The 18,200-nt window shown below is 55.1% G+C and overlaps 8 protein-coding genes across 8 annotated transcripts; 3 read left to right on the forward strand and 5 right to left on the reverse strand.

The window, feature by feature from the left end:
• Window positions 1-1,503: 1,503 nt before the first annotated feature.
• BGZ61DRAFT_470887 (uncharacterized protein) lies at window positions 1,504-2,745 on the reverse strand (the record flags this gene model as incomplete). The annotated part of the gene is made up of 2 exons (XM_046248140.1): window positions 1,504-2,052; window positions 2,254-2,745. 2 exons carry the CDS (start codon window positions 2,743-2,745, stop codon window positions 1,504-1,506), a joined length of 1,041 nt encoding a protein of 346 aa, XP_046112234.1.
• A 180-nt stretch (window positions 2,746-2,925) lies between these two features.
• BGZ61DRAFT_16132 (uncharacterized protein) lies at window positions 2,926-3,725 on the forward strand. The gene has a single exon (XM_046237470.1). It carries the CDS (start codon window positions 3,106-3,108, stop codon window positions 3,679-3,681), a length of 576 nt encoding a protein of 191 aa, XP_046112235.1. The 5' UTR covers window positions 2,926-3,105; the 3' UTR covers window positions 3,682-3,725.
• A 1,737-nt stretch (window positions 3,726-5,462) lies between these two features.
• BGZ61DRAFT_438328 (uncharacterized protein) lies at window positions 5,463-7,306 on the reverse strand. Its single transcript, XM_046244227.1, has one exon. The coding sequence runs from the start codon at window positions 6,514-6,516 to the stop codon at window positions 6,028-6,030; it is 489 nt and encodes a 162-aa protein (XP_046112236.1). The 5' UTR covers window positions 6,517-7,306; the 3' UTR covers window positions 5,463-6,027.
• Window positions 7,307-10,162: 2,856 nt separating this feature from the next.
• Window positions 10,163-10,861, forward strand: BGZ61DRAFT_525578 (uncharacterized protein; the record flags this gene model as incomplete). The annotated part of the gene is made up of 1 exon (XM_046252795.1): window positions 10,163-10,861. One exon carries the CDS (start codon window positions 10,163-10,165, stop codon window positions 10,859-10,861), a length of 699 nt encoding a protein of 232 aa, XP_046112237.1.
• A 571-nt stretch (window positions 10,862-11,432) lies between these two features.
• Window positions 11,433-13,091, reverse strand: BGZ61DRAFT_543581 (uncharacterized protein; the record flags this gene model as incomplete). Its single annotated transcript, XM_046255252.1, has 4 exons — window positions 12,551-13,091; window positions 12,053-12,486; window positions 11,926-11,984; window positions 11,433-11,884 (listed from the first exon to the last, which is right to left on the reverse strand). The coding sequence occupies exons 1-4, from the start codon at window positions 12,671-12,673 to the stop codon at window positions 11,433-11,435; spliced, it is 1,068 nt and encodes a 355-aa protein (XP_046112238.1). The 5' UTR covers window positions 12,674-13,091.
• Window positions 13,092-13,642: 551 nt separating this feature from the next.
• On the reverse strand, window positions 13,643-16,257 carry BGZ61DRAFT_338163 (VRR-NUC domain-containing protein; the record flags this gene model as incomplete). The annotated part of the gene is made up of 2 exons (XM_046239103.1): window positions 13,643-15,695; window positions 15,746-16,257. The coding sequence occupies 2 exons, from the start codon at window positions 16,255-16,257 to the stop codon at window positions 13,643-13,645; spliced, it is 2,565 nt and encodes an 854-aa protein (XP_046112239.1).
• Window positions 16,258-16,455: 198 nt separating this feature from the next.
• BGZ61DRAFT_16222 (uncharacterized protein) lies at window positions 16,456-17,318 on the forward strand. The gene is made up of 3 exons (XM_046237476.1): window positions 16,456-16,685; window positions 16,860-17,071; window positions 17,123-17,318. The coding sequence occupies exons 1-3, from the start codon at window positions 16,527-16,529 to the stop codon at window positions 17,193-17,195; spliced, it is 444 nt and encodes a 147-aa protein (XP_046112240.1). The 5' UTR covers window positions 16,456-16,526; the 3' UTR covers window positions 17,196-17,318.
• Window positions 17,319-17,497: 179 nt separating this feature from the next.
• Window positions 17,498-18,185, reverse strand: BGZ61DRAFT_525581 (40S ribosomal protein S13; the record flags this gene model as incomplete). Its single annotated transcript, XM_046252796.1, has 4 exons — window positions 17,498-17,671; window positions 17,742-17,788; window positions 17,897-17,929; window positions 17,984-18,185. The coding sequence occupies 4 exons, from the start codon at window positions 18,183-18,185 to the stop codon at window positions 17,498-17,500; spliced, it is 456 nt and encodes a 151-aa protein (XP_046112241.1).
• Between the last annotated feature and the right edge of the window lie 15 nt (window positions 18,186-18,200).

The raw sequence follows: 18,200 nt of genomic DNA on the forward strand, positions 1-18,200 counted from the left end.
CCACTACGGTACCTCGGCCTCTGTCTATCCACCAACCATGCACTGCGGCCGCTCGACTGAGGAGACTTTTACTCGTCAGCGTGCATAGCTAACGTAGTTGTCTCCAGCGATTACGCTTTCTTCCATGTTCCTCCCAGTTTCCTAGCAGTTTCATTTCACTGTTTCGTCGATTCTCCTCATCCTGCTCCCCCCCCCCCCACTCTCCGACTCCCTCCCCCATACTTTGGGGAATTGGGAATGAAAGTGTATTCACCCACACTCACACACACTCACAAGCTCACACAGTGTCATCCTCTCCTTGCTAGAGAGGGTCTTTTCCCGAACTTGTCTCGTATTGTCTCGTCTTTTGTTTCCTCCGCCTTGTCTTTTCTAACGCCACTCCCTTCGTCCCTCTCCCGCTATGCCAGACCGCCTCTCTATTGTTGTCCACCGCCGCCCACTCCTCGCCTCGCCTCTTCTCTCACTCCCAGCAAGGCAGACAGCCTAGACAGGTACAATGCATCCGCGCTGCAGTACAAACTGTGCCCAATGACGCCAGCAGTGGAAGCCAAAAACAGGTGTTTTGTTCTTGCCCCCCCTCCGTCGGCCGATCACTCAGATCGATGATGGATGGTGTGTGTCTGAGCTGGCAGTCCAGGCTCGGGGACTAAAATTAGCCCAAGTTTTTTACCTTCCGGCGGACGACGGGGGCGGCGCACTCGGAACTGGCAGCTACCTAGGTACGGATACCTGGGGCTGGAAAGTTAGCGGTAACCTGGAGGCCTTTCGTATTTGCCTCGGCGTGATGTGACTTGGGTTTCCTTCCAGCTCAGCTTGCTCCTTCCTTGTAACCATTCCGGATCCTGGGACGGGTTGTCTCAACCTGCGACTGGCGTTGGCGTTGGCGTTGGCGATGACTTCGACTATCGATTTCTAGAGCTTGAACACGGGCGCTATTACGATGGGCTTGCCGAGCTGCGAGGCTGGACATGGGCTGGACATGGGCTGGACATGGGCTGGGAGGTGGGCTGGGCGGGCCTCAGGCGGTGGGTTTGGTTGGGCCGCTGTGAATTGGGCCTCATGGGCGCTTGACCACATGCGAGCACCGGAACCGCTCGTGGCGCTCCCTAGAAGGGCCTAGGTCCTCTGTCTGCACGTGATGTCGAATTTGCCTCCTTTGAGAGCCTTGTCGGGCTGTCGGAGCCAGTGTGATGAGTAAAGTGAGCACATCGATCGGAGACACCACACGAAACAAGGAAAATGTCGGTGTGGTAATGCGACCGGGGCAGCGAACGTTGTGACTCCGTCGTCCATGGCGCATTGGTGAGCGAGACATTCCCAGCTTGTTCGAGTTTTTTTTTCTTTTTCTTTTGTTTGATGCCTCGCTGATGCCTCAATGCAATGTCTCCGCATGTTTGTTTGCCAAAGGCTTTGCTTTTCCCGAGCGGCCCTGTCTCCGCGGCACTGTACGAAGCACACTAGACGGTAGCACGTACATACAGAGTACGGTGCACCAACGCACACTCAGGAGGCAGAACGCGCATGGACGGGGTCAAGGATGATGGATTTCGCTGTATCTGGGACAAAGAGGAGGATGCGGTTGCATTTCGCTGTGCTCCCTTGGCCCAAGCTTGGGACGCGTCGCTGTCCCCTAATGCACCCAGGGACGAGCAGAGGCACCGCCTGACCCCCGTCAATTGAGGAGGCCCCCTCTCGAGTCTGTGAATTCAGAGGCCGCGGCCGCCCGCAGCGGTTCGTACGTAACAGTGATGAAGTCGGTGAGTGGTCCACACGCTCTTGGCACTTTGGATTCGAGGTGCTCAGTGGGTGATGAGTGATTCCGCGAGTGTGCAACACAGGAAACCTCGTGGCCCAGGCGCGGGACGGGCTGCCGAAGGGTCTGTGTGATGTGATGGTCATGTAGTCACTTGGTTGCTTCGCACTGGTGTCCTGAGTTTCTCGTCGCAGCAGCGCCGTTGCTTTGGCCGGTGCGATCCGATCGTGGGGGGCAGCGAGGTCGAGGCATCCCTTGTCTTGTCTGGTCTTGTCTGGTGTGGTCTTGTCTTGTCTTGTCTTGGTATGTCACGTTGAGTTGTGCTTTGGCTCCCCTCGGCATGAGACACGCTGCGCTCTCCCTCGTTCGTCTTCGAGACTTGTCGCGGACGAAGAGACCACCACCATCAAGCACCCATCACGCCAGGACAGGCTGTCGTGGTGGTGCTACGCTGTGCTGTTGTTGCCTTATGCCGCTGGGTATTATTGATCCCGTCGTACCAGACTGTGCTGCACCTGTACGTAGTGTGTACTGCGAGGCAACACGAGTGTCCCGCACTGCGTGCACTGCGTTGTGGATGTGATGTGAATGTGAATGGAGTGTGGGGCCTGCCGCCTTGTGGGTGCGCGTTGTACCCGTCGTGGTGCTGCGCCGTGTGGGTTAGTGATATCTGGTTGGGCAGCTGTGTGGGCAATCGGGCAAATCCCTTTGACGAAAAGGCTTCTACTGACTTTCCAACTCGGGATCTGGGTCGCAGTTTTGGTGCCGCTGAGTGGTTGGAAAGGATCCAAGACAAAGCCGTTGATCCCCTTCTCGCCTCCTATCACGTTGGAGAGACGGCGAGCATTATTGACCATTAATGGGGCGACACCCAGGACGATGACGGAGGTGGTGGGGGACGCCACAGTACGCTGTGCACTGGCATCATCTCGACTTCGGGTACAGGCGCCGTGGACTGACGCTGCTCCTCGAGCATCATGACGCACTTTCATCGCCGCCAATACCCTGGCGGCATGTGATTGATGACGGTCGACGGCAACCAAATCGTCCCATCGAGTGCGTGGGCAATGTATGTACAGGCGACAGGCGACAGGCGACCTTCAGGTCTCAAGACCACGGCGTAGGCGCTGGCTCCTCTTCTGGGATGCCTCGATGCCTCGACGCCCAACGGCTGCCGCCAACGCAATGCGAGAAAAGTAGCTCCAAAAGAGAATCCCCCGGCAGAGTGACAGATCAACTCGCCTCACTTGACTGACAACCCAGGGCGCGTCCTCGACGTTACCTGGGTGGTGGGGAAGCTGGGCATCATCGTCTCGTCTGCCCGCTGTGTTGTTGGTTCCTCGAACTAATACATGCCTGCGTCTTGCATTTGCATTCAGGCTATGCCAACAACGGTCCTGGATCTTGGCTCTGGTCAACTTGCACTTGTCTCTGGCCTGGAACCCCAACTCATCAAGCATCCAGTGCGGTCAATGCTGGATGGTTCCGTCAGGCCACGGCGGCGTATCAGTAGCCAGGCCTCCTCCTCTTCCTCCTCCTCGCGCCACCAAACCACCCGTCCACACCATATCGCATCTCAGGCTGCTTCTCCAGACACCCTCAGCGCTCCACGGCCCAATCTAATCCCATCTAGAACAGACGCTCGCTCTCAATTGATTCCCTCGCCTCGTGCCGCTCGCTGCCTTTTCTCCGTCAGCCACCACCCGCAATGTCTAACCCTCGTGTCTCATTTCCCCGTCCTGGCCGTTCACATGGGGCGGATCGTCTCCCAACCATCACCTCCGCGTCACCGGGTTGTGATTCCCGTCCATCACAGCCGTCCGCAGCCTTGTTTCTCTTACTCCTCTTTCTCCCGCTCGGCCACACCGGAGCTAGGCTCGGGCCACAGGGAAGCCCGTCACATCCACCTCTCCCCGATTCGCCCGTAGCAATCCTCCATTTTCCTCGCCTCTGCTTCGTCGGTAATCATTCCCCCCCCCCCTCCTCCGCGCTTAAACACAGCGGGACGTTTCTCCCTATGCTCTTCGCTCCGCGACTGATATGACGCCCATCCGCCCGTCGGGACCTTTGGCCAAACTGCAATCATCTATCCCCTGCTCCTTCGGCCGTGCTCCTTCAGCCGTGCTCCCTCGGGATTCGGGCATGACGCGAGCGTCGGCGCGAATGACCTTTGGCGTTACCGTTGACGGAGCGTCTCTCCGACCTCCTTTGGCGATCATCATCTAAAGTAACCTCGTCGCGTTCCTGGCGCTTAGGATGTGACGTGGCTAATGGCACATGAGACGGTGGAATGTCGAGGATGGTGGTCGCAACGTGAACCCGCCGGAGTCATCGTCACCCCGAGCTGACTGGCGTTTTTATCACCGCCTTGGCTGCTGTTATTGTTGCTCTGTAGCAAGTACATTATTTCCACCAGCAACTAATTAATCAGATCAATCAAATGAATTACATTTGTGACTAGATCTCAGTCTTATTTTGACATCTTGCTTCTACCTTCGATTGGTTCTCTAGTGCTGTTTTGTCTGTTCAAGCCCAACACATTTAACAAGTTGGCTTTGCCTGTCCTCGTCATCTTCATGAACTTGACATCGGCGATTGTGGTAAATTTTTGAGTTCTGTCTGTCTCATCGTGCTTCCTAGTAACATTCGCGCCTCCATCTTGCTGTACATATGTATGGATTATCTCTAATCGTCTCAGAGTCGCATTCCTGTCTTTGGATGTCAGCTAGTGGTCAGTCCGGCTAGGCCTCTCGTGCAGTGTAATGCTACGTAGTTGGCTAAGTTCTCACATGGAATACCGGCAACTCTTATACATGTACCTGGGTAGATTAAATCGAGGACTGCTCTACTGTGAATGTTTGAATTCAGTGGTGGGTTTGTGCGGTTAGTGTCGTTGGCAGGGGCTCCACAGACCGACCGCGTTCACGTTCACATTGTTCTTCCGATATCCCGCATATTTCTCTCTTGCAGTTACAGTGTCAGTGCAGATGCAGTTGTCTCTGCATGTGTGGTATCCCATCTATACCCGTGCGTGGGTGGCTTCGAATGAGGCTTGTGTGCGATGGAGAGCTCGGAGTGGTGAGAATGCGTCCATGTTCAAATACTCTAATTTCATTATCACAACCTGAGCACAGTTTGATACCGAGCCAAAAAGCTCACCAATAGACAACCACATACGTATATAGTCTAAATACACGGGTGCTTTCATAACCAGACCCATACGTAGTGCCCAGTTCCGGCGAGTGACACCGCAAGGTCAACAACGAGAAAGGTATAGGGTAAGTGACATTACAATTTCAATACTCAAGAGGGGGGCAACACCATTGGTACAATAACGAAAGACGAAAAGAATCTCGCCAATTTTTAACTACCACAGTGGTGTTGACTACCATAGCTCCGTTGTTCAAGGTCCACAGATCTGAGAGTCGACTGTCAGCCCGTACCTACATTAGTCACCCCAGAGGACCAACCTTCGTAGCGCACTGAAGACATCTTGTTTATTCTTCTTGAGCAAGACCTAAGAGATATGTCGTATCCCCAGAGGAGCCTCACAAACGTGACACACACGACATCACGGGAATTATATCGCAGTGAATCCGAACTTTCACCAGCAGCATATAGAAGCAAGCGAGTAGAGCTGAGGAGAGCTCACGAAACAAGGTGGCTCACGACAACAGTCCATGGACGCTGGTTAGAATGGATGATGGATAAAGCAGATAGAGTAAAGATAACGTGGAATATTGTACCCAGTAGAGGCTTGGTAGGTCCTCGACGAAACCACATGTCCCTGCCCGACATCATATGCCCGCAGACTGTCGCACAGCAACTGGGGGAGCTGGCATGTCCGGTATTTCCCCCCAATGTCGCCATTATCACACCACTCCATCACAGAATACACCCTACCTAGCCTCTCATGCGCAAGAAAAGAGTTATCGGCATGGAAAATGACCGAATGGACGGCATACCAGGCTGCCCCTCGTAACGAGACCGCGACGAGATTCCCAGCCACTCCAAGACACCACAAGGCAGAATGCTAGACAACACTTGTCATGATAACATCACCCGTTACAGCACTAGAGCACGTTAATCCGCTGCCGAAGCCTGCCAAAAGTCTGCCATGTGATGCATGAAAGGGCCGCATCACGCTTGATATGAATATCTCCACGAATGCGGAGCCGGAAAAGCCTCACACCACTGAAGGCGACGCGTGTGTCGACCGACTCATGCAAGGCAACTGCTCGCCTGGGCAGTGCCTCCATCGAAATAGAACTCATCTAAGACCGTAATGCGATGTATGTTGGTCCAAGTCTGTTCGTTACCGACAGCGTGGATGTAAGACATCCCAGCAAGGCAGCAAGGCAGCAAGGCAGGGAATTGGGAACTTGTTGTTGGCCCGGGGGTATGAGCGGAGGTAATTGGGAGAGATGGCTCTTGTTGTTGTTAGCCCGTATCGTGGATGGTGGAAGTTGCTGGATACGAATCGGAGGGCCGTTCCGAGGAGGCGGTGAATAGAAGCCCTTGATTTCTCCTCCTTCAAACCGTCTCCGAGCCAGGAACCAGAGGAGTCCCGATAGGACTCCTGTACCCCTGTGGGCCAATAACTCCCTCTGATAAGGGACAGCAATTGAATCCCGGCGTCTCGCGACACCATGCTTGCAGTCGTTGGCCCGATGAGAATATCCCATAAGGTACACAACGATGCTTCCTCTGGGATTGAAGCAGAAGGATTCGTCGAGAAGGCGCCGTGCCATCCGAATCGGCATCAATAGACGCGCACTGCGACAAAGACCAACGGCGCTAGGAAGCTGCTTCTAACAGGTTTGCTGGCAGGAGTGGTGGCCTGAGCTATGGTGGCCGGCGAAGCGTACAATGCCTGGGCGGTTGCATTATTCTCACTGATCGACGCGCTTGCTTAATGAAGAGGGTGTGATGGCTGTGAGAATGTTACCCATCAAGACTGGGGGGGACAAGGTTGAGACAAAAAACCACTGACAGGGAGCGTCCGAGTGTGTTGGACCGGAGATGAAAGGGCTAGCTCAAGACCCAAGCCAGGGTGTTTTGACGAGCAATCCAGTGAGCCGGGACGGCAAGTTGGATCGCAATCAATTGCCTGTGTTGACAAATGTACTGCCTGTGTAATCGCGAGCGCCGAATATCTAAAGAAAACCCCAACGATACACTGAATCCTTTGTCCTATTTAGGTATAATCCGGTTGTAATGGTTTGATTTGATTGTCCCAAGGCGCATGTAGTTGTAGGTGAAGGCTTTCGCATGTCACTGCGGCCATAGACACACGTACTTTGAACACCCGATTAGGCTTAAACACCGGGGGACACTTTGTCCACACAGGCAGAGGATCACGATCCTCACGGCTGGGAAGATTTTGATTGACATTACTCCGTAATATTGGTCTTGTAGCTTAGGCTGCTAGCAAGGGACATTGGACCCGAGAGGATGGAGCGATGGAGCAGTTAGTTCCGGGGAGCAGGGAAGTTAGCCCGTCCCAGGAGACAAGGACACTCAACCAACATGTTGACCTTGACAATGTATTTCCATGGCACAGGCACTTGTGAGGGTCTCTGATGCAGTCAGCAAATGTTTACTCTAGATAACCAAGTCTCTTGGAGTATGCCTTGCCGCTAGCAATAGCAGCACGCACCAACAGCAGCGACATATGCAACCGCTGGCAGTAGCAGCGTAGCGGCAGAGGGGGAATGCGCCTTGCTCGAGTGGGAATGGGAGGTTGGTCGGTCATGGGTCTAGATTGACGAGAGAATTTGGCGCAGCGCCTTCCACGAGCGCCTGGAGGATTCAGTATTGCCATCAACCAGGTTTGGGACGGCGCTTATTACGACAAGGATAGGCTTCGTCCACCAACCACGGGGCGATCAGAGGTTCCCATGCTAGTGGCTCCCAATCGCAGTAGTAATATCTGGATTGGATATGATGATACTGGCTCCTTCAGCAGGCGCGCGCTGCGAGTTGGCCTCCATTCCCTCCTCAATGCATACTATCGGTGCAGCTTGGTGGCTGGTTAGGAGAGGACATTGGATCTGGCCGTGGCCACCTTTCACGGGCTGCCTCGTGTGGCGCGCGCTCTCTGTTGCGGCGGGTGCATCTGCGGAGCGAGCAAGACTAGACGAGTCTGATCGTCGGACGTTGGCAGCCACAGCCCGGGGGCGGTCTCCGAGTGAGCCGCCGCGCTGCTAGGCGTGGAACAGTGTGGGACAACGTGGGACAGCATTGGACTGGATGGCGATGGCTCGTCGGAGGGCCGTCGTGGTTGGAGAGTGGATGGTGAGAGCAGGCGCGCGCGCACTGAGGCAGACCCGACCTGGCCGTGATGGGGTCGAGGTCTAATTTTGGGGACTTGGAGATGAACGAGGACCGGTTTCGAGAAGAGGTTGACGATGGGACAGAGTCGAGTAGATGGGGTTGTTTGTTGTTGCGAGGACGAGGTCAAACAAACGGGACCGAGTTAAAAAAGTAGATAAAGTCGGCTGGGTGGCGCATCATGATGAAGAAGGAGCATCCCGAGTCCATCACGACAACCGAGTCCCTTCCTCAGCCTCGATACTATCCTGTCACCGTTGATCGGAAACCCTCAGGATTCAAACCTACGTCAGGCAGTTACGAGCGTGGTTCTCTCCTGCCCTCTCATTCTCCCACGTCATCTTCTCACCAACGCCGAGCAACACCAGGCAGGCACTCACTCCACCCCATCTCTTTTCACTCTCCCACTCCCAACCTGGTCATCCCGCATTTATTGTCGACGTTGTTTCGACTTGGCTTGTTGATTTTTGTTCACGAGTCGTATTCTACCCCCTCCACCACCAGGCAAACCGACCAACGCCTTTCCGAGTTTCGTCACCGTCGATTTTAATCGCCGACGCCAGACGCCCATCCTCGTGGGAATCGTCAAATTCCATCGCCATTCGCTCGGCACTTCCGTCTCCTAGCCTGCGATCCCCCTCTAAACCAAACGGCCCAAACCCCTCCAAAAAGCCGAGAGAGACGCCCGGCCTCGCAGCTCCCCAGGCGTCCACTGTCGAATCACATTCCTCGCCGACCACCTGGGCCAGAAACCCGGCGCCAGCAAAGGCCCAAACAGCTCCCTGACAAGGAGAATCGACCAGGACCTCCAGGACAAGGGTGTTCGAGAATACAAAAAGCAAAAGCCCAAACAGTCCTTCTGTACCCCTGCTGTGTTCCCTGCAGCGCTCCCTGCCCAGGCTCCCTGCTCAGTGCTCATGCTCCTCGAGTGCTCTTGGTTCTGCGTGCCGCTTTAATCCACCATCACAAACGGACCCGCCCTGGCTCGCCCAATCCGCGTCAACCAACCGACCGACTTACAACCACCACAACCACCAACCCGTCGTGCGTGTCAAGTCGACGACCAACGGGCCCAACACACTTGCACAAGACAGCAGCACATTTCAAGCTCCGTCACAGTGCACATCCCGGCTCTGGCTCGCGTCAGTTCAGCTCAGAGCCTAATCCCCCGGAACCCCAGACCAACACGAGCGTCATCCGCCACCCGGCCTACAGGCGCGTCATCCACCTAACGACTCGTCGTCCAAACTGGCGGCGGTTGAAAATCCACGCAAAAGCGTGTGACAGAGCGAGTCAAAGCGAGCAAATCTGGAAGTGACAACGCCGAGCTCTGCATCATCCGCCTTCTTGCTGGACCAACGCTGGGCCACCCACATTGCTTGCACCTCGACATCCACACTTTCACACTTTCACACTCACACATCCGCAGACACAGACGCACGCGGACTACCGCTACACGCCCCCCTTGCTCGCCTCTTGCAGTTGCCGCCCTGTGCCCTGTGCCTGTGCCCTGCTCGCGCCTGTCTGCTGCGTCTTTTGCCTACTACAACTGCTGCAACCGCTGTTAAGCTACGGCGGTACCATTGTGCTTCGCTGAGCCCTGGGCTGTTCTGCCGCACGCGCCCAGCTGGTCCATCCCGCATATCCTCCCCTCCACCCAATCCACACTTACACACCCCTCCACGCCCTCTCCACCATCCACCATCCATCATCCGCCGTCCACAGACCAACCCGCACGCTGCCTCCTCCACCCCCCCTCCACACCCCCCAGTCCTCCTCCTGCTTCTCTCCGGCGCCAAATCTTCGTCGCAGCCCTTCCCTTATAATAGCCTGGTGCTGCCTTTTCCCTCCTGCCCCCGATCCTCCTTCTCTACCTCAGTCAGTCTGTCCGCTCGCTGCTCCTATCTGCCTGCGTCTCGTTGCCCATCACTTGGGTCTGACTGTTGGCTCTTACTACTTTCAATATAGCCTGTCGCCTTGCTTAGGTTGTCGGCTCAGCTCGATTTGAGACTTCTCAACTCGACCTCCCACCACCAGTCTCCAATATCCCCCGCCCTCACGGCCACCTCTATCATCATGGCTGGTACCAAGCCTAAGTTGGGGAAGCTCACCACCCCCGTTACCGCTACCTTCCCCTCCGAGATCACTTCCGCCATGACGGCAACGCCAATCTCTGCCATCTCCTTCAACTTCAAGCCGGACCCGGACTTCATCAAGACGCCTATCAGCCCGCCTCTGGCTTACACCGACTTCCTTTCCAAGGCCATGTCTCTCAACTCCCCGGCCATGGGTTCCGGCCAGACCACCCCCGACTCCCTCTCGGACACCGCTAGCAGCAAGCAGTCGGACTGCTCGTGCAAGTGCGAGAGCTCCTCACCCACGTCGACCACCAGCACCAGTTCAAAGGCCTCTTGCAACATGTCTCCCCCGGCCACGGCTCCGGTCGTGCCCCCGAGCCCTTTCCCGACCTCTGCTCCCATGTCGGCACCGCCAACTGGGGCCGCCGGCTTCCCCAGCCTCAAGCTACCTCCCAGCCCGGCTGTCTCACATATGGACTCTCCCCTAAGCGCCACCACTGCTCGGTCACCTTTTAGTGCCCGACCCGTCCACTCAGTATTTGACTGGGATGCTGCCCTCAAGGCTCGCTTTGCCGAGAAGAAGCAGAAGTCTTCACGGACCAGTGTACGACACATCCGAGAGGTGGTAACGAGGACTGTTACCTACACCCCTCGGATGGCTCCTGCCCCCAAGGGTAAGAGGCGGAAGATTGAATGAGCACACCGACCAATGTCTCAAACGACACACATTATCCACAGAAGTCAACAAACTATTCATCTCCAACTCAACACACATTTGACGATCCCTCCACAACTCACCACGTTCCTTTTGTTCACATCACTAGTCCGGAATGGACACGCCAAAAGCAGAGGAGGAAGGAAGAAAGCAAGACGATGAAACGTGACTCCAGCACTAATACGCACTGGAGGCGAGCATACGACGTCACGGCTCATGTCACATTTGGGCGGCACACGACTCAAGTCCAGCATTGCATCCACATCCTTAGCGCCAATCATGGAAGGCCCTCTGCTTTACTGCGAAGATTTTTTACTATCTCATTTTATCTATCATGAAGACGGGGATCAGGAAACGGGACAGGTTTTTTGAACTTCTAGGGAGGTATGACTGGAGGAGTTCTACGGCGTTTATAATGTCTTTTTTTTCACCTTGGACTGACCGTTCCATGGGTGGACGGTGCACGACAAGGTTTGATACCAAGAAGAGCGAAAGGGCGGTCGGGGATACGATCGCAATGGGACATCAGCCTCAGGGTCATGACCGGGACGGGTCAAGAGATATGAGGAGCAGGAAGCGTGGACGAGGGACGAAGCGAATCGGTGGCCCGTGTCTCGGGCACGATATTAGCTAGCGGTAACGTGTTTATTCGCAACCCAACAAGCCATGGGCTGTTTTCTCGTGTGTCTCGCTTGTCTTGTCCGTGACGAACGTATGTCCGACACTCTGCCTGTTGCGGGGCCATCAGAGGCTGTCTTGTGCATGATACGGAGTCATGCAGCGAGAGCGGTCGCGCGCCCAGCCCCCTTCTTTGTTTTTCTCGTCGCGAAGAGGCGTCGAAAAAGACGTGCATGTTTGTTTTTGCAGATCTGTCATGGCCGTAAAAATGGGCCGCCGGGTGGCCACGCATCGCGAATCTGGGATGCAGCAACACAGCAGTGTCGCCGCCCCTCCATCCGGTCTGCCCTCCACTACGCTCCCCCTCACGATTTCCAAATATATCCCCTGTTCCTTGCAGGCGTGGGCGGGTTGTGCGAATGACTTACAGGGCCCTTGCGAACGCCCCTCCCTTCCGTTTGGCTGTTTGGAGGGGGGGCTTGCCACTCTGGGTTGCGAGTTGAGGATTCAGGAGCATCGTCGGGTGCGGGAAGGGGGTGTCGGGGTGTCACTCACGGCCAGTCTGCGTCTTGGAGAGACATCACACACGGGCTAGTCGATCCACGGGAGAGAGATGTTTGCGTGCCATGGCGATCCTGGGCGGGAGGAGGGGGCCTCGGCCGGGCGTCACTTGGACAATGCAATGGGACAGGTCCACAGGGTCGGATTTTGGGCCGCCGCTGGGAGTTGGAGCCCGCTGTAGGTTCGTTCCCCGCGACAACCTGGGCTTGGTCTGTGAGTCTTTCTACTCCGTACTCCGTCCGTCTCTGGAAGACACTGGAGCCGACGTCACTGGCGGTACCCCCTCGAGCCCTGGAAGGAGGTCCTCGAGCCCTGGAGGTCGGTCCTCGAGAGCTATGACGGATGGCGGTCCTTTCAGGCAATGCGTATCCATCAATGGTGGTCCGTTGGCGGGTGCGTAAAAGCGGCGCGAGCACCTCCGTCGACGACTGCGCGACCCAGCACCCTGGTCCAGCTCGGGGACACTAAGCGCCGGGCCTGGGACCGACGCACCAGGATCGCGACCGGATTGGGCGGCGCCGTCAAGCCTGTCACCAACCGGCACGGGGCCGCGGATGTGATTGGCGGCGTGCTAAGCGCCCGGCTGTGGGCAAGATTGACTGAGAGAGGCGGCATGCAGAGGCGGCATGCAGAGACGGCATGCAGAAGCGTCGTTTCTCGTTGTCGACTGCGCCCTGGTCTTTGGGTTGCTGTTGCTGGTGCTGCTCAAGTTGCTGGTCTGTCCCTCTCTTGAGTTGTCTGTCTGCTAGACTGCTACCCAGCTACTGCGAGGGATGCAGGGCGCTAGACGACGGCGTGAAATTGGTCGAGCCCACTCTGGTTGACTCGGCGAGAGCGACGTTGGACGAGGGACACACACGCTGCTCTGTGTCTAAGGATAGCCATGGAGCATGTGGATGTGGCCAAGGTGCTCCCTCCACGACCTCTGCTGACCTTCGATTGATTGATCGACCGCCATCATTTGTTTCCTAAACTCTTTTCCCGAACAACACACCCCGTCCTATTGTTGCAAGCGCGGGAGTGTTGGCAAGTGATCCGAAGGCCCAATCCTAACGACACTAAAAGTCGACTCGCCCCGAGCTCCGGCATGCCCTCACCAGCTACTCGTCCAGCCCGCAGAGCGCCAGTGACGAGACCTACATGGTGATGTGATGGCCCTGCGCGTCACACCGTCTCCAACGGCCGCATCCCATTGGCTCTCCTCATCAAACCCCCCCGAGCAAGCGTCTCGCCCCATCTGAAACGGGGGCCTGAGGATGAGCGAGATTGAAACGGGTTTCAACCCGCTGCCTTGACCCATCCTGCTGGGTGGAACATTGCCATGGAACATTTCCAGGGGGTTTCGACGATTGCTAAATTTGGACTTTGCCGCCACTGTTTAACTACTCCAGCCGACTTGGGGGCCTTCACATCGCTTCGTATCTATATATATCTTGTTGTTGTTTTTGGAGGTGGCTTGTGATACTGCCACGGCTTGCTTCTCGCCGAGGTGGAAACCTAATTTCCCATTCGCCTGTTGCCTCTCTATGCAAAGCAAGTTCGCCGAGAGAACCTCGAGTCAATGGTCATTGCTGTGCGTGGCAATCAATCCACCTCCCTCACCTCCTCCGCCACTGCGTTGCATAGCGCGACCTTGACCCCTGCCCCCGTGAGAACATGGATCCAAAGCCGCTGGGTGTCGCTCAATCGGTCGTTCGCGCTCTTCACCTCCGAGAACATGACTTCCCCCTTGGCCTTGCCAGGATCCCCAGAAGGATCCCCTGTGTCGTTTCCAGTGCGCCAGAGAATCAGGTCTGGGATGCCACCGCCCCGTTGCCTGTATTCCTGTGCCATCACTTTGCATACGGCTGCCAAGGCGCTTCCCTCAAAGCATCCCACCAGCTCAACCAAGTCCTCGACGTCAAAGTCCCAATTCAGTCCCGCTACGCTGGTCCTGTGTTCGTTCTCCCTGTTCCAGACTTCACGCACCAACCGCCCACCCTCCCCATTGGCAATCTCAACTAGGCGGTGGTTGACTTCTGAGGCACGGGCAGGGAAGAATGCGTCGGTATGCAAGTCCAGAGGGCAAGTCTGATATGCCGTTTGGAAAACATTCGGTATGTACAGAAAGAGAATGTCGTAGAAGAGGTACGCAAAGAGAGTGCGGATTATGCCACCCTCAGAGTGATACCCTTTCCAACCCTCAGATCGATAGTGGCTTAGACACATTTCTTCCACACTGCACTCTGCATTTGTGTCTCCTGATTCAAGCCATATTGTCTTGGTTGAAGCTTGACGGCCAGCCTTGGCTGGCACTTCCCGTTTTAGTTGAATCCCTTTGACGAAATGTTCCGTGGGCTTTTGTAGCCCGACATGGCCAAAGTCATGCTGCAAGCGACGCGGGATGCGGAGTTTCTTCTCCAACTTCACAAGGCGTTTTTGAAGATCATAATGGAAGATGAGGTGGCAGTTGGGGTCCTGGAGGCCGGCCTCACAGGTGGCCACCGCAATTCTTTTCCAATGTTTCTTTTGTTGTTCCAGGTCCGTCGAGATAGGTTTCGGGTCTAGTGTGGGCATATAATGCTCTTCTAAAAGAGCCTTTCGCTGATACCAGCCGCCTCGTCTAGCCATCTGGAACAGGCGTTGGTCAAGAAGCTCAGTGAGCAACTCCTGTTCTTTGAGGTGTTCCTTGAGCCTTCCAAATACATGGGCGGTCTTGTGCACAATCCTCGTGTATGAATGGCCAGGAGTAAACCTCCTCAGATAGGCACCTTCACCCATCTCATACACGACTTGTTCTTTGCGACTCTCTTCCTCGACCAAAGCTTTCCATCGAGGATACAACTTTTCAAAAGTGCTGATAATCTTCCTGAAACCCTCTTCGCCAGGCGGCCCATTGAACTCCATAATGCGGTCAACTTCCGCTTCAAGCCGTATTGCGGTTTCATATTCCAGCAAGTGCATCCGGGATGCAAATATTGTCGAGGTCCGGCAAACAATGTACTCGGGGAAGTGTCGGCGGGCCATTTTAGCAAGGATGATGGTAGTGAGGGACTTCTCTGTCCATTCTGTCGACCGGTAAAAGACCAAATGAACACGCTCGAAGAGTGTGAATGCTCCAGGGGACAACCGGATGCATGGGCCAAGAATCGTAAGCGTCTTGTTTAAGAAATGTTGCTTCCGGTCCCAATCATCTCCTTGGGGGGTTCCGCTGACTCTCGGCTTCAAGTCTTCCCGATCTTCCGGGGCGGGTGAGTCACGGCTGTTGTGTCGACTGAGCCCGAGGGCCATCAATCCTGTCTGTTGGCGACTCATCCGAGTAAGTGATTTGATGAGCTCTGGCTTGTTCCGGCCCTGAAATTTAGCTTCTTTCCCCAAAGCCTTCAGTTCATCCAGACTCAGAAGCGAGGCTGCTTCTTCAAGGGAATTGATGTGATCTTCTGATGCATCGGCAAATGTGAAGCTCTCTCCCAGGTTGAATTGCTCTAGGTCAATGCCCTCCAGTGGACTTGAGGCGGGCACAGTAGAGCAGCAAGGGAGTGTCTGGCATTTTTGAAGTGTTTCAACTGCGGCATCGATGTTCGAAATGTCGTTGTGGTAGCCGAGACGACTGCGTCGGTGCCACGACGCTGTCTTTCTCAGAAATAATCGAACATATCTGATCATGGTAAGCGGGGTAGCAGCATATTCCAGCGACAAATAACCTACAAATACTGTGCCTCATAGTCTAGTTCTTTCCATTGACGGAAGACATCCATTTCTTTTTCATCAAACAAATGCGACTCTTCGTCTAACACAGTATCCAAAGCAAGATTGAAAGCGTCCACATATATGGAGCTTTTGCCCTTGACCCAGAGCGGTTGGGTTTTCTCAGATGTCCCATCGTTGTCTGCAGCACTCATTTGCGATGACTTCATCGCCTCGTACTCTTCGATAGCTTCCTTGTCAATTTGAGTGGGCGGCAGCGCACTCTCAAACTCCGTCATCTGATGTCTGCCATATTGTTCCTGATCATCGGAGCAGCCTTCGTCTGCAACCTTTGGTTCATAGTCTTTTTCTGGGGAAGAAGAGTCTGTTTGATCGGATTCAAGCTCTCTGGCTTCCTTTCGTTTGACTCGCTTTGACGGTCTCTCTGTGTCTGGCCCAACAGGTGGGCTGGCTCGAGTATTATTGCCCAGTTCGCTCTTTGGTTTCGAGAGCCTCGTTACGAATGCATCCATGCTTCCAATGAAGTCATTGCTCGACTCAGAGAAGCGAATGGTGTTCTTTTTCGCACTGCCGATTCTATCGATGAGGGGGACGCGAAGAAGCCAGGCAGACACGTTACTGGGCGAGCCAATCTAACGCGAAAGCACGTGCCTGATTTCTGTCTCGAGCTGCTGTCCCGACAATCTACCGGCGCGATTCGACCCTGACCACGAGCATCATCTCGCTCCGTCTTGTCTGCCAGAATCCTTGCAATTGCCAATTGAATAAATCGACTAACAAAATGGCGGAAGAATCACCCAAGCCCTATCCGGCGGTTGACGTTCCACAAGTCACCGCCTCGTTTGAATCCGCTGCGAACACCCTCCCGGCGCATCCTGCACAAAGAGACACCCCGCAAAGGGACGTGGTGATGTCTGATGCCATGATGGACCAGCCTGCGGTATGTGTTTGTTCCTTTGTTTAAGGCAGCCTGCCTGAAAGGCTATGCATGCAATTGAATTTCTCGCCGACATCGCCGACTCCGCCTTTGCAACCTCCTCCAACACCACGCGCCCCGTCCACACAGGCCATATACCCAACATCATCGAGACAACCTCGCTAACAGGAAATGAAGTCCTCACCCGCGCCGGCCGCTTACGCCCCGAGTCCTCTCCCTGCGCGAACCGGAACTCCGGCGCAAGGATCAAGAGCCGCATCAGCACACCCCGATCCCGGCTTCTCGATGCCAGCTGAAGCTCCCCCACACGGCGATTCGACCCGAAGATATCTGAATACGAACGTTACGGGAGTCTTACTCGAAGGCATGAAGCAGTTGGCGAAGGACAAGTATGAATTCACCAGGTTGACTTCGAGCAACGACCACTAACGAAATGGTAGACCACACGACCCGCTGCGAGTCCTTGGAGAATATCTCATACAAAAATCGAAAGAACTGGAAGTGACTGGCTAGAAGTAATAGGTTGCATTGTCACTAGCGCTGGATATCACATTGGGCGGGAGAGATTAAGCATAAAGGGCGTTCCGGATATCAGAAACATTCATCAATCGGTCAGGGGTGTGGTATTGCCATTACAGCTCAGCGGTCGGAATTGCTTTCTATTTGAGCAGTCGACTACACTGCGGTCCTCCCAGACAGGGTGCATAAGCATCATGGCTCTAAATGCAAGTTTTCCATAATTTGTCCCCAACTCCTCCATGACCCCCGGGAAACCATCACCTTCACCAGTAGCGTATAACCATGGATTGATTCGCTTAAGAGACGATGGTGCTGGCGGTGGCGGACTCGTACTTCCAGGTAGGGGGAAGGACACCGACGGTCTTGTAGTAACGGGCAAGACGGTGGATTCGGGACTCGATGAGAATGAGGCGGAACTTGGAGTCCTTGTCCTTGCGGTTGCGCTCGAGGTGCTTGCGGACGGCAACAGCCTGTAATGGGGAAAAATCTCGTTAGTGGCTAATTCTCAAGATGTTTGAGTTCAGTAGTGCCAGTGCGTACCTTCTTGATGAGCATGTACAGATCCTCGGGAAGCTCGGGGGCGAGGCCTGTTAAGTCTCTCTGTCAGTCTTGACCGTACAGAGGCATTGGAGAGATTGTCTCCATTTTAAGATGTATATCCACCACCACATCCTTGGTTATTCAGGGTGTCGTACCGTTCGACTTCAGAATTCGGAGAATTCGGTTACCTGGGAACCTCGTTAGTAATGCGCTCCTGTTCTGCTTGTTCGCAAATCACATACCGGTGACAATCTTGACCTGGGCAATGCCGTGGGAGTCACGGAGGATGACACCGATCTGGGAGGGAGTGGCACCCTTACGGGCCAGCTTGGAGATCTGCTCGACGACCTGCTCGGGGGTGGTCTTGAGCCAGGCGGGAGCAGTGCGGGAGTAAGGGACAGCAGAGGCAGAAATGCCCTTGCCGTTGCTGTGAAGGCGGCCCATCTTGTCGGTTAGTAG

The sequence above is a fragment of the Ilyonectria robusta genome, assembly GCF_021365365.1.
Source record: "Ilyonectria robusta strain PMI_751 chromosome Unknown BGZ61scaffold_1, whole genome shotgun sequence".
Classification (NCBI taxonomy): domain Eukaryota; kingdom Fungi; phylum Ascomycota; class Sordariomycetes; order Hypocreales; family Nectriaceae; genus Ilyonectria; species Ilyonectria robusta.

Excerpts from the sequence above, each read along its gene's own strand:
- BGZ61DRAFT_16132 (XM_046237470.1), top strand. The coding sequence starts at position 3,106 with ATGCCTGCGTCTTGCATTTGCATTCAGGCTATGCCAACAACGGTCCTG.
- BGZ61DRAFT_438328 (XM_046244227.1), bottom strand. The coding sequence starts at position 6,516 with ATGCCGATTCGGATGGCACGGCGCCTTCTCGACGAATCCTTCTGCTTC.
- BGZ61DRAFT_16222 (XM_046237476.1), top strand. The coding sequence starts at position 16,527 with ATGGCGGAAGAATCACCCAAGCCCTATCCGGCGGTTGACGTTCCACAA. Across the intron at positions 16,686-16,859 it reads CCATGATGGACCAGCCTGCG|TCCTCACCCGCGCCGGCCGC; the intron begins GTATGTGTTTGT and ends CAGGAAATGAAG. Across the intron at positions 17,072-17,122 it reads AAGCAGTTGGCGAAGGACAA|ACCACACGACCCGCTGCGAG; the intron begins GTATGAATTCAC and ends ACGAAATGGTAG.